General features: G+C 38.8%; 1 protein-coding gene across 10 annotated transcripts in view; it reads left to right on the top strand.

Moving 5' to 3' along the window:
- LOC139739623 (CUGBP Elav-like family member 1-A) overlaps positions 1-14,943 on the top strand; it is a 72,278-nt gene that overhangs the window by 9,115 nt on the left and 48,220 nt on the right. For 9 of the 10 annotated variants that reach the window (XM_071650224.1, XM_071650225.1, XM_071650230.1 and 6 more), the window contains exon 3: positions 14,549-14,603. In XM_071650224.1, the coding sequence (XP_071506325.1) occupies positions 14,549-14,603 (55 nt within the window). The remainder of the gene's footprint in view (positions 1-14,548; positions 14,604-14,943) is intronic. The other variant, XM_071650226.1, reaches the window with a different exon arrangement.

Here is a 14,943-nt window from a genome sequence, read left to right on the forward strand (position 1 = left end):
CTTGTTGATTATTTATTTTATAATAGATATGCTTACTAATCTTTGGCACCATTCTGTTGGAGGCATTTAAAACGTTATCGTTTTGTGAGTTAGGTAGTAGACTTCAGATCCTGTCTTGGTGGGGTAGGAGAGGGGGAGGGGGAGGGGAAGGGAGAGAGAGATATCTATTCACAAAGTTGTTAAGTGTCAATCTTGCCAATGCCTTGTTGAAAGATCCAATGACAGCGTGGCAGGCCCCTGGGAAGGCACTGGCCAGTGCTCTTGACTCCTAGGGGTCAAGATAAAGGTCACACGGTTGAAAGGGGTCAGAGCAAGAAAGTGGTCAGATCAATCTCATAGGGCTCTCATTTCTGTACCCCACCTACTTAAAGGTGCATTGTCACTCAGCAGGAATAATGCCACTTATACACATATTATGCTAGAGGTCCTCTTTGATATCCTAGTAAGTTACAAGTACAGATTGTACTACATTCAGCAAGTACTACAGTAGGCTTAGTAGCTTTGTAAAATATGCAGAACTGGTGCCTTGATGAACATGCAAACCGGAGTTCTGGCATCAGAATACTTTCCTTTTTTAATTATCTGTTTTTGCCACCTGATATAAATCAGAGATTTCATCGATTATCCACACATGACAAATGTCATTTGCTCTGTCGTAATGTTTTGATTTAATCTGTGTGCGTGTTTGTTTGTTGTTATTGTGTTTTTTGGGGGGGAGATGGGGAGATTGTAGAACATGGTATAAAGATATAGGCGTAATGAAGAGGTAGTCTTCAGTTTCAGTATTTCCGCAATTGCTGCACAAATAAACTGTATTGTGTTTGAAATGTAGTCTCTTGCTTTTGGTTTCACTTCACCCAACAAACATCTGAATTACACTGGAAAGAAGTTTGAGAGGAATACCTCAACTTCTTGTGATTGGCTATATGCCATTTCATTGTAATGAGGTTCATTTATTTATGTAACTACTGGGTTTGTTCATCACAGCTACTGTACGTAGGCCTATGTTGGAGGTTTTCAGCAAAGTTCTTTTTTGTGGCAAGAATTATGACCATGGCTTGTCTCAAGTCATGTGCTAAAAGATATTTTGATATGAAGAGGATTGATGCCTTGAAAATGATGATATCTGGAGTGTGGAAAATAGACTTCATTGGGCATATATGGATATGGAATAGCTGTTACTCCAAGGGGGAAGGATGATTTCTCACTATGGAGGTCCCGGTGGATTACTTTGCCTGAGCTCAAATTTCAGTATAGTCTCTTGGAACTTGCTCCCCTCTCTACTCTCTTCTCTTCTTCCCTACTCTTTCCTCCTCTACCCTACTCAATATTTTTTTTTCTTTCACCTTTCTCTTTATCATTAACCAATGATAGTATTCATCCTCTCAATATTAGACATCTAACTGTATATCTCACTTCCTTCTCCTGTGTGTGTCAAGATTATCTTTCTTCCGTTCTGTCAATCCTTCCTTGCTCTTCCCACATTTTCTCTCTTCCTAGGATGATCTATTTATCAGACTCCAGTTCTAATCATGTCTTTGCTCTCTCCATCTTCCCCCGAAGGGGTGAGATTTGGGTGAGAAGTGCTCTGTCGAATCCAGTGGGGTGGAAAATACCAAGCGAAAAATATGATTAACGGGAGTATGCTGCCAACAGACAGGTCTCTTTCACACATGTGCAGCAGGGAATTCAGGGGCTTCAAGGTGACATGTTGTGTATGACCATTGCTGGGTGCTCTACCTTGAGCATCAGAGCTGATCATTAATGGGTTGGACTTAATTTGCAATATGATCGTGAAAGGGAAACTCAATGCCCTGCATGCCATGTATGTATATCATCACTTCGTTCCAAGTTAGGATAAAGTGACACTTTGCAGGTTTTTGCGGATGATTAACTTGTGGCAATTACTGGATGTGGTCATGAAGTTTTCCCCGGAAGGCGAGTGGGAAGAATTGACTCACTTTGTATAGGGCATAAACTAAAACAATCAACACATATTACAGCGTTACATTCTTGCAGAGATTTAACTACCAACATCCATGCTACAGAATTAGCTCACCCTCTGTACCATGGAATACAAGCCCCCTTACTCCCCCCCTTTCCTCCTCCCCCCCCCCCCATTTCCTCCCCCTCCCCCCCCCCCCCTTTCCTCCCCCACAATAATATTGCTCAAAAAAGTTGAGCTGTAGGTACCCTACAGAATGTTGCCAATGTGAGGTAATGCAGCGGGTTGGTTGATGAAATCTATGGGAATTGGTGAAAAAAAAAGTGTAGTGTAGTATTTCCCAGGGCTGGAGGTATTATGATATGGAGGACAAATTGGGATAAATTTTTGTGCTCTTTTTTTCACCCTGTCTGGATTACCTTCCCCAATCTTGCGTGAGATGAAGCCAAAATTAGCCGTGTTATTGGATTTCAGACCAGCTCCACAGGCCCAATTAAGAGGATGTGAGCAGGGTGATCTGCTAGATTCCCTTTTGGAATAATGAGGAGATGGGATGCATCAGGGAGAGTCTCCACAGGGGTGCATGGGATGCCTTTTCCTCAAGGAAGAATTCCACTACTAGGGGGCAGTGTTGTCAGAAGTGCATCGCTCCATTACAGTGCTATATTAATTACTAGCTTGCTGTGAAATGATATATGCTTGAAGTCAGTGACGCTGTGGTTGTGTTATGACACAAAATAGGGAATAGGATTTATATGGCAAAAAGACATGAGTAGCTTTGAGAGGATGTTGTTGGCATAAGATGATGTACGATTGTTTCTAACCCTAATGTGCCGACAGAACTGTGAAGCTAGTTCCATGATGCTTATACCTCCATGCAAGGTTTGTTATGAAGCAATGAGGTAACAGGATGAATCTTATATTGTCAATCTGCCCAAGGGAGCTAGAGAGAAAGGTGGAAGCCAGTGAACAACAGGCTCATTGGTGCCTGTAATCTGACCTGTACGCTACAATGGGCATTGACGACTGCTAGAGCACATGAAAGTGGCACTGTAAGCTGTGCTTGCATTAACACAACATATTATACGTAAGAGGTGAATGAGATTGGTAACCAAAACTCAACTTTTCTTAAAGGGATTGAATGAGACAAATGTTTGTTAATCTTAAACTGACAACTTCAGAACTCTTGGCCACCACATGTGTGTGTACGTGAGCTGTTGGAGTCAGTCTGCATAGTTTATGGCAAGAAGAAATGGTACCATTTCATAGTTCTGTATTCATTATCTGCTGAATCAAATGAATTCATGTATTATTACAATTACCACAAATATTTTGATACAAAGTCTGTAACAGAAATATTAACCATGATAACACTGTGATAACTATGTTGGAATGATACCTCCTCTTTTTTCCTTTTGCTGCTAGCATATTATGAGAGGCTGAATGCAAAATTTGTATCCAACAGAAAACAACAACAAAATTTTAGGATGTGTGCAGTGAACATTTTAAGTAGTATTGTATGCATTTCTTTTCAAGGAAAGAAATGAAAAGAAAAGATGTTAAGTTAACATGTTCATTGTCAGGGAAGTAAGGCAAATTGGCAACCACACTAAAGACACTGGCAGTCAAGAGCGCACACTGCAGTCGACCTTCGCAAGATGAAACAGGCAGTCCTCCCAGGTAAGGCAGCAGTTTTACCACCATACCCCACCTCCATCACACTGTGTCAGGCAGAGATGATAATAGGGCACCATGGAAGAGAAGCACACCTTGGGCTGAAATGCCAAAGGTTTTGCTGCAGGTGGCTTTTTCTTTCTTGCCCCCTTTCATTTTTTTTATACCCAAGAGGATAACCTGAAAGAGAGAGAGAGAAGTATAGAGTGAAATGAGCTCTCCTAGAATTGAATGAATTGGAGAAGGGGGATGGAGATGAGGGAATGGATTGACTTTATCTTGGCTGGCTGAGAAATAAAACATTTCCTCTCAGGCGGTCATTAATTTACTATAGTAAGGTTCGTGTATACAAACCAAATGTACTCCTAGTCTCAGAGACATCTCTTTCGCACAGCTGTGGAGGCACGTTTCAATGGATGCAGTCATGACATGATGGCCTTGTTATGTTCCAGCTTTTTGTCCAAACGACTGTCCCCGTTAGGAATGGGTGTGCATTTCGGTCTTTCATTGGGATTCTGCATTTTACGAGGGATGAGGGAGGCGGAGGGAGGGAAATGGCTGTGTGTGTAATACAAGACAAGTATGCAAGATTACTGTGGAGCTAAACTGCAATAGCACCTTCACTGATCACAACCACACTTCTGTCAGGGAGAGAGAGAGAGGAGATATCCATTCTATTTGTCCATTTGGGGATGATGGAATGGCATGGACAGAAATAGAGGCTAGGAAAAGTGCAAAGGGAAACTGGAAACAATGGCCGGCCTGATGAAGCTCCTGTCTAGTGCCTGGAGGAGCTGTTTTCAGTCGTGAATGACGCAAATGCAGGCAATAAATAATGCACCCTTCATCCATCTCCATCCCCTAGCAGCATAAGCCTTTGCCAAGCCTCAGGCCCATTCATGGACCAGCAAGATGAAGGAGTCACATCTCTAGTGACTCTACTGTGACCTGCCCAGGGCTGGCCAGGGCTGGCCAGGGGATGGATTAAGGGAGATTGGCAGGTTAGTTTAATGCTGCGTCGTCAAATGTCCTAACCTTGCCCAGCACAATGCCATGTATGTAGGTTCATTGGGGATTTAATTTGACTCTGTGTGCATACATTATGCAGCTACAGTGTACAGTAATCATTTATGTTGTTAGTCATACCTATGATTTGTTTTCCTCAGTCCTCATATGAGAGCTCACGTGAAGGTTGATGAAATTCACAATTCCCCCAAATCACCAAACTAGAAATCAGTTGGTTTTACAGGGAAATGATTAGCACAATTCATTTGTCATGTTAAACTTAAGAGAGAGTATCTGCTATGACGTACATAGTGATTTCATTTCAGACATTATTTCATCTTCAGGCAGTCGTAGAACATGCTGGAGTACTGTTAAAAGCGGTTATTACATCATACAGATATTTTCATAAATGACCAGAACACAGACATTTTCACAAGATTTGTTTTCGTAGTTCTGACACTGAGGCTATCATAAGTGCATCAGTACTTGTCTGTTTGCAAAATGTTCGCATGTTGTTAAAGGGATACTATAGTTTTGGTTGAGATGGGGATTTAGGTTGGTACTTGTGTGAGGTAATTAAAAACCACTTATTGAGTATATGAAATATAAAAGAACATGCAATTCTAAGAGGAATTGAAAGTTTGTTTGATGGAATTCACTTTTGAAATTGCTGAGATATCCAAAAACAAGGTAAAACAAAGTGGTCCTAATAAAAGGTAGGTCCCAGCTTTTATTAGGGCCAATTTGTCTTTGGATATCTCAGCCATTTCAAAACCAATTTTTATCACATTCATCACGTAAAATTTTAATTCTTCATAGAAATGTATCTTCTTTGATATTTCATACAAGTGGTTTCTAATCATCTCACAAAAAGTTAAACCCTCAATCCCCATCTCAACCAAACAATACCATCCCTTGTGAAGATGTGTAAAATTCGTGGAAATTAAACCCTCTTGAAAATAACACCTTTTACTGGACTATCAAGCCTTTTATTCTTCATAAGGTTTGAATGACCTAAACATTCATTGAAAGGAGGAAAAATTTCCGTTCATGATTGCAATAAAGCATAAACTGAGAAATATTGATGAGGTTATAACATCTAAGCCAGACCCTCCCTATCACCGAGCATAATTAGTAAAAATCTCGGTTTCTGATTTTTTTTTTTTTTAACTGGCTTTGCACCATTTTAGTGAAGTAGCAATCACGGTGAAAGGACTAGAATGAATTCCATGGTAACTGAGATGTTATTTTATTATGAAACAAGCTTTTAAGGCATGCTAAAACTTTTTGTTTTCAATGATTCCAGTTACATACTACTCACACATTTGGTATTTCAGAGTTCTAAATTGATTTCAAGGTATGGAGTGCCATTCTTGTTCTTGTTGTGTTGTCAGTGCATCACGTAAATGTATGCTTGTGTTGCTTTGTAGCTCCTTCATGAGTTGTCATGCCCAGCCAAGCACAGAGTGATGCACGGTGGCATTTACAGTGTGCCTGTGAAGGGACAATACGAATATTCCCTATTCATGTGATTTCTCTCCAGGAGGTGGAAGTATACTTAGCTGCTCACATAGGAAACTGGCAGTTTGGTGGAGAAGTATGCCTTAAAATGAATGTCAGGCATTCAATTCAAATCAGTGTTGGATTTAGAGGAGAGAGGAAGAATGGAGAGAGAAGAAGAAGAGAGAGAGGAGAGACTGTATTTGAGTACCCTGTGTACCTCTAACTCTCCAAAAGATCCATCAAGTTTGTGTATAAATAGGAGACGCAAGGAAAGGTTTATGAATTAATTGTAGCATTTCGCTTCTCTTTATCTTATGCATGAAACATTGACCTGATGAGGGTGTATTTCAAGCTCAGAGGCACAAATGAGATCCTTCCATATATCAGAATTTCATTGTAAGTTGTGTAGGGTCTATTACAGGTGGTACATTAAACTTATACCATATGTCCAAAAAAAATATTACAACAGTACCCTCCTCAATGATAGCTTTAAGAATAATGAATCAATCCAAGCACAATTTCAGGGTATGAAACTATAACTCATTGCCAAAATCTTACAGAAAACCCCATTCGATTTACATCTTACAGAAAACCCCATTCGATTTGCTTCAATGGTAAAAGAGAAATGAGGAATTTTGTAGAGGATGTCAGGAATCTCTTCCTTCCAAGTTCTGTCTATTGTATTCTCACACAAGATCATCGAAGTGCTAAACTTGGAAGAATCAGACTCATGACATGCTTTACAGCAATCCACATTTCTCTGTGACCGCTTAACCAAATCGGATGGGGTTTTCTGCAAAATAGAGCTTAGATGTTATATTTTAAGACCCTGAAGTAGCATTTAGACAGTTTTTAATCATATTGGGTGTTATCAATACAAAAATCTGATTGTAGTTTTGTGTGTGTGTGTGGACATACTGTATGTTGCAAAAAAAACAACTGCAATCAGATTTTCGGGACATACGGTATAAGTACAAATGATTTTACTTCAGCAATACATTGCAATACACAAGAATTGTTTTCAACCATTTTGTAGGAGAAAATGCCTTAATGCTTATCATAGAATGGTAAATAAGTTTTTTGTTTTGACAGGAGATATTTTTTTTTGAGAAGGCTAAAAGAAAAGCAGAGCAGTTGACTGATGTATTCTAGCTCTCAGTCTCACAGAAACCCCCTGAGAGAAGAGCAGAGACTCCAACTCTCCCGTTTTCGACGGGAGATCTCCCGCCGAAAACCCATTTTTGCAAAATCTCCCGTTCTCCCGTTTGAGATTTAATTTCTCCCGCCCTGGCTCAATGTCTCCCGTTGGAAAGGATTTCTTACTTATTGCTATCGTATGTTGCAAAAATAAGCCTTAGATAGTACCAGAGAGCATCTATAACCCTAGGAACTTCGCGCTTCGCACACATAAACTTGGAGCCTCCCGTTTGCTAGGGGTTTCAGGCGGGAGAATCTCCAGATCAGAAGGTGCTTGGGGTTGGAGTCTCTGGAAGAGATGTGTATGGTTTAAAATTTCATGAGAAATTATCATATTGCAAATTTTGCGAGTCAAGTGATACCAGTTTTCATGAAAGTGTGAATTCAAAATGTTACCTCCTGTAATACCACAGGACCAAGGTGCAGGGCACATTGTATGCAAGATGGGATATCCCAGGGACCTCCCTGGATATCCCAACTTGGGACTTTAAAAGGGGGATAATACAGGGGAATCCCCTTTTAGCCAGGTCAATGGTCCTGCTACTCATCTACTTACATTGTACTTCTCATTCAGCTGCTGTTCTTGGAATAGTAAGGGTCTAGTGGCTTGGAAAGAAAACAAACAATGGCCCTGGTACTTGTATAACATGCTTACATCTACTAGCATATGTAGCTTGTGGGATGAAATTACTGTTTCGTGTAGTAGTATTTCATTATGTATAGTTCCAGTAAGAGTGTTTTGGCCTTGTACAAAATGCATATTTAATATATGGAATATTTGTAACTGTTAATCAAACATGTGCAAGGATAAGTGCTGACTGAACGACCAAGCGAGAAGTCCTTATGCAATGAGCACTGTCATATTGAATTCAGCTACATATTTTTTCTTCTGCACTCGTAGAATGGTGGCAAGACCCTTTATCCACAATCATGAACAGATATATTATATTATATGGCTAGAGGGGAAGAGAAAAGGGGAGTAAGATCAGAATGTGGGAACAAATGTGTTGTCTTATTCAAGTGTTTTCTTTCCCTTTTTTTTTTGGCCTATAATTCAATCATTAGACATAAGAACATGTGACAGTCATTTCTCAGAAACTGGTTGTAGTCCCTACAGACACTGAGGTTTATTGTTGTAGGGGCTTTGGAGGAGTGGCTTTTATAGACTGTATTTTGTAATATACACATTTTCGGCATTCTTGTTCACAAAATTTGCTTTAACAAACTCAAAGCTTGCTGGAGGCTTGCCCTGCCTAGCAGTTAATAATAAAGACTAAGTAAATTCATGCCTAAGAAACTTAATATTCACTATCACATATAACTGTAAAGACTCAAATGGCGGCAGTGCTATTTCATTTCCATGACGAGTTAACAACGTTGTACACGTACACAGCATGAGCTCTATTGATCATACATGGAAAACAAGGGGCACAATTTCTATCTCGAGGCTTCAATAATTTTGTACACTTTCTTAACAACTGTTATGTTTGGAAAAGAAATTATCAACTGTAAGCTCTGTGATTACTGCATTTACGCCCTTGCCCTGCTGCACACTATCCCCATATTACCGGAAGTGCACAAGTGAATCCAAAAGTCTGACCCCATTTGACCTCTGGACGTTGTGTGCGGGTGCGTAAGATCGCCTCAACCATTTGCGCGTAGTGTACAGCCATAACGCAGTGTACATACCTGACAGCAAGCGACTAAACATTTAGGTAATATGTGATAGGGAGAATTACAGTAGAGAGCAGGTGAATACAGTACCTTTTTACTAGGCTGTAGGAAATGAAACATTCATGAATTTTGATACATTACCAAAGCAGTCTATTGCAATCTTTTTTTTTTTACAGGTATATTATGTACATGTATGCCATTACATTGGGGGAAAGAGGAGATTGTATTCTAATATTGAGGTTTGTATATAAACATTAGGTGCTTGTGGCTGTTGTGAACGATAGAATCATGGAAATGACCGATATTCTTCCTTGAGTCAGGGTTGGAGATATTTCATGATAGATTTGAATAATGTCTTGCAGTGTCTGTATTCAGAGACTACAAGGCATGTGGAAGTCTTTAAGACTCCTATGCATCCATCAATTATTCATGCAGGGTACTCTCTAGACTTGCTTGGGTGTGTGAAGGTCAAAAATAGGATATAACTGTAGGGTATGTACATTCATTCCAGTGCACTGTGCTCAAATTTTTGGTGAAGGATGTCAGCAAGCCAAGGGAGAAGTCCTCTTGATATATTCCTATGCAGTTGTTCCACTTAATATGAGCATGCTAGTTGGATCAATCTTTTCCCAATGCCCATCAGCAAAGTAGATTCTAACCTAGAACTGATAGTCCACATGGTTTAGAATAGCTAGTGTAGTCATGAGTAAAATCAATGTAAGGAGCTGGATGATATCAGTCATGCATTTCATTATGGGAGAAAGTTATTTCCCAAACCTAGCCCGCACCATGATAATCATGATTACATACTTGTTCCATATGTCTAAACAAAATGTACACATGAAGTATACATGTACAAAGCATGTTTGGTTCGGACAGTCATTAATTGTCACATATAGCCTTGAAGCTAGCATTAAAAGAAAACTATTTTCAGGTCCAGCAAATAAGCAAATGGATAAATAAAATATTTGGTCATAGTGAAGATTCAAAAATATTTAATTGTGTTTATCAAATTTTTGTTAGCACCTCTTTAGGAAGTGCAGGTGTGACTAGAGGGTATAGATGTCACAGTGTGTCATCGCTTAATTTTTCTTTGAGATAAAGGCAATGCAGAATGGATAATAGTTGTTTTAGTATTAATTTTTCATTATGCACTTTCATAAGTTGTATGCAAAAAATATAAGGAACAAGCAGATTTGTACAAACTTTAAAAAGTGTATGCTATAGGCAATCACCGAAGTAAGTAACTAATTGTAATGATTTATAAGAAAAAAAGAAACATGCTTAGCCTTCAGCAGTATAGTGATATCAAGGATTCATTTGGACAGACAAGAGATAAAAATGTGTGTTTTATACAAAGGAATAAAAAAGAGACAGGTTTGTTAATGGCACAACATGGAATGTGTTGTTATATTTCTTTTCCCAAATATGAATTTACACAGCCCAGGGCAAGATGATGTGTTGTGTTTTTCTGGTGGTTGGGATCTTTAAAAGCTAAGGCTAGTAGATGCTGTTTATCACAGCTGTCAGGAGTTTCATATCTTAGTAAGATGATATGGCTTTTAAATTTCTCTGTTTCTTTCAGTCATTCTGCTGTACCCTTAGTAAGCTATTGATGACTACCAGGTTTACCGTGGAACAAGCTTTTCTGTGTGCTTCCGTTTCTAGGTGTTTTTCTTGCTCTATATATGTAGAGGTATCATACATTATAATACAGATGATAGATTGTCACAATATGAAGCTTTGTGATATGCAAATCTACACCTGAGAACTGAGAAAATGTATACACCATTTCTGGTTGTTGGATTCTTATTTACCAGTACTAATGAAATTCATGATAAGCTTATTTTTGTATGTGCCTGGTTTCAAATATACCTGTGTATTTATGCAGCAAGGCCCAGTTCTCATAATCTCATAGAATGGAAAAGATTCTCCTTGTGAAGTGTAATCCCTCAAACCCCATTGTCATCTTGTGAAGTGATATGTGTGGACAGTTTGTTCTTGTATATCCTCCAACGTGGAAGAAGTTGCAGTTTCTCCTTGTAATACGGTCATGAAAGTCAAACCGAATGTCAAGTGGAGCACAAATGGTGTCATGGTCACATGTACAACATCGTTCATTTGAGCTGCTCTTGAAATGGCAGTTGTTAGGACGTGAATGTACACCATGTAGATTTAAAGATGTGTGCTATTTGTCCAGGGTAGGTTTATCAGCCACTTGTTTTTCTATCATTTTATTGATGTTTCAATGAAAGGAACTGTTTTGCATGTAGTATTTTTTGTGCACTGCAAACTAATATACTTTCATACCTTTTCATTGACCTCATGCACACTACCCACTATGACTTCACAATCCTAGATGCACAGTTAGTTCTTGCTGCATTTATTTGACTGTCTTTCTTTCATTTTCTTTTTGTTCTCATCTCCAAGCTACCTTTCCTAGAACTTTATTTGCCTGTATTTGTTATTGTTGCTTTGTTCTTCAACCATGCTAACTGGTAGGCTCCCACCTCATCTCTTGTCTGCCATGCTTCCTTGGTATTGATGCAATTCCCAGCCCTGTTCTGATGCCATTAGCATGGGTAAGGAATGCCTGCTATACAAACAGACCAGGCAAGGTTTGACACATGCAACGTGGAATTCGGAGCTGTGCACAGCTAAAAATAGCCCTTTATCAGTTCTGTGCCACAGTATATATGTACAGTCTATCAAATATCATGGCAGACATCGAGCATCAATCTCTGGCACTCTGCAGATTTATCAGTGTGGCATGGCACTTTCATGTTGGCATTTTATTGACTTCCTGGTGACAATAATTGCAGATGGCAGAAGGTGAAATGTCATGATTATATTATAATACTCTGTCAATCTCTTCCATCTACAGAGCACTCCCTACCATCTTCATATCTAAGGAAGATTTTATTGGGTTGTAATACTATTCCTTAATCATGTGTGTTCATTCCTATCTCCATTGTGATGCTAACATGGTCATTTGGGATGTGTGTCAGATATGTGTGTCTTTGATCTGATTCACATTTCATGGTAGGCAAAGACTGCATGTAAAGGTCAAGTAGCAATCACTTTTGGCTGTGTGGGGGAATGTATTACACAGACACAAAAAAAAGATGAGAAAGTTCTATTCATCATTTTTGTAATGGATACGATTTTCTGTTAGACAAAGTCTTTTTTTCTGTTTTCAATTCATGTTATGGAAAAGTCTTTTATTACAAGTCTTTGTTTTCATTCTTCTGCTATTTTGATAGCATAAATACATTGAAATAATTTTGTCAGAGGTTTTAGTCGTGTATGCTGAATTTTGAAGAGTTGCTTTAACATCTTCAGTGATTATATGCTAATATGCATTGTATACAACCATAATGTCCTTGTAAACGGCATCTACATACTCTATGTCCACATATGAGGAAAGCTTACATCTGCATAAATTAGCCATGTCTCCAGTACAGATTGTGTTGGAGATACCCATACCTCTAATGCCTGCTTCATACAGAGATGAGCCTACACAAGTTTACATTGGTTGATTTTAGTGATGAACTTTGAGTGCTATGAGAGACCTCAGGGCCCCTCCTCCATCAGTATTCAGAAGGTGATGCTGCTCCAAACAGCCACCGCCTACCTGGTGTGCTCATCACTCCAATCACTGGCCAAGGCAAATATGGCATGACATTTCAAATCCTGGGCGATTGCTCATAATGCAGTCAGACGCAATCAGCTTACGTATCAACACAGCCGGATCTCGGTCTCTTCTTGTGTCTTTTCTCTCTTTCTTTTTCTCTTCTTTTTCCATCATATTTTTTTGTCTACACATGCTTACACGTGTGTGTGTGTGTGTGCACACACACACCAGCTCTTTCTGTATTTACCCTATATCTCTGCGTCTACCGGTATCCGATGTCACCATATTACATAATTTATGCAACTGCCATCTATGGCTTGCAATGAGAACTAGTCACATTGCTGTTCTTTCTCACAGTACTTTCCAACAAGCAAACCTTGGTGATGGGAAATTGTTTTATTCTTTTTCCTCTAAAGCAGGTGTAAGTTGTTGTGTGAGCCAACAGTGGATGTGAGCTGTTTTTAGAAACCATCAATAGTGCTCATGAAACATGCTCTCAGAACCCTGTAGTCTTCACAATTCATTTACAGAGTCATGCAGTATGACTTAATGTGTAACATCACATGTCACGACATATACTGAATGTATGAAGCACAAGTGATGGACTAAACCGCTGAAAATTCAACTGGGACCCAAATTTTATGTAGGAAATGACAGAACATTACTGTCTTTTTTTGCTTAGTTTTGTTTGTTTTTGCATTTCCAAGAAAATAAGGTCAAGAAGAATACAGGGTAGTATGTGTATATCTTATCTTGCCTTGGATGTGACCAGCTATATCAAACTCTAAATTGGAGTGGGGGGGGGGGAGAAGATACTTTGGCTGATTTGATGGTCAGATAATTGACCAGTATCTTTTAAGGTAAAAGCCTTCTCCTATAGATAGATCCATTTTTCCATTTGGGCTTCATATATCTCAGAATAGCCTTGTTCCAAGTACCACTTACTCTGCCACTGGGTTAGACAGTAAGACATAACAATATTTTCCGGTATTTCCTCCATTTACTCTGTATTATAATCTGTATACAAATTTGTAACTGTGTACAATCTTATGAGGAATGATATTTGTGGTTACTCAAGTTGTGACTGAGTATTTTTGTGTGATACCCTGTGTTTTGCACAAAATTAGAATTGATAGGATGCACATGTTCAGAGGACATGCTACATGAGCACTAGCAATGGTTTACAGGAATAACTCTCACCCATAGCTCTCTTGTACGGCATCAACCCACATCTTGACTGAGAACAGAGACCACTTCTCATTATTCCCAATATGTAGTTTGCTAATCAAGTCTGCTGCCCTCATTATGTGCTATGCTGTGCCAAGCTTGTATGTGACACCTGAAGACATGTTACACTGTAGAACTGGCTTAAAATGTCACTACTTCTTGGTTTCTCTGATGTATGTTCTGTCATGACAACTTGCCTCTGTGGGAGTGCTTACATTGCGTATCTTATTCAAACAAATTTGTCCAGTGCCTAAAATTTTATTAGCAACCAAAGGTGGTTCGCTAGTAATGTGTTTACAAAAAATACCTGCAAAAGAACATGAAATCAAGTTGTCAAATATTTGCATTCTCCTATGTATATTTTCAACTTTTCTTTCAGTTGATATACTTGTAGTCAAATATTTGCATTCTCCTACTTATATTTTCAAATTTCTTTTAGTTGATTCAGCTGTAGTCACAACATTGACAGTTCTCAGTAAAAATGTCATAGGTTTTAAGTTGATGGCATCATTTATAGGAATCAAACTTTGTGAAAATTGATGATTGTGAATTCTCTCCAGTCTTTTCATTATAAATGCAACAATTTTGTGTTTTTTAAAAATGACTGTATTTCATCAATTTAACCAATGTCATTTTCCTCTCTTTTTTTTAATCCCACCCTCTCTCTCACCCCTCACAACATTCCACAGGCAAGGCATCCAATCCAGATGAAGCCAGCTGATTGTGAAGGTAGGAACTACAATGGTAAGTGGTGGTGGGAGTAGAAATATGTCTATTGCTACCACTGCATTGTTGGAAAGGCTATATTACTAGTATATTAAATATGGCACAGTACACCCCCCATTCAATCAGTTTCAAATCAAAAGTTGGTCTCTTTAATAGGGTGTGTTTGAGAAGAAAGAGATGTAAAATGTATCTGTATCAATCTAGTGTCGGCCCACGAGTTTGGAACAAGACATCCGCTATAAATGCCAATTGTGTCCTAGCTACAACAACAACTTTTTTTGTGCTTTTTAATGTTCTTATATTCCATTATATGTTCACTAATTGTTTATCCTCAATCTTAACACATACCTGTATATTT

This window comes from Diadema antillarum, unplaced genomic scaffold (genome assembly GCF_040938485.1).
Source record: "Diadema antillarum isolate AM-2024a unplaced genomic scaffold, OU_Dant_1.0 seq00000809_RagTag, whole genome shotgun sequence".
NCBI lineage: Eukaryota > Metazoa > Echinodermata > Echinoidea > Diadematoida > Diadematidae > Diadema > Diadema antillarum.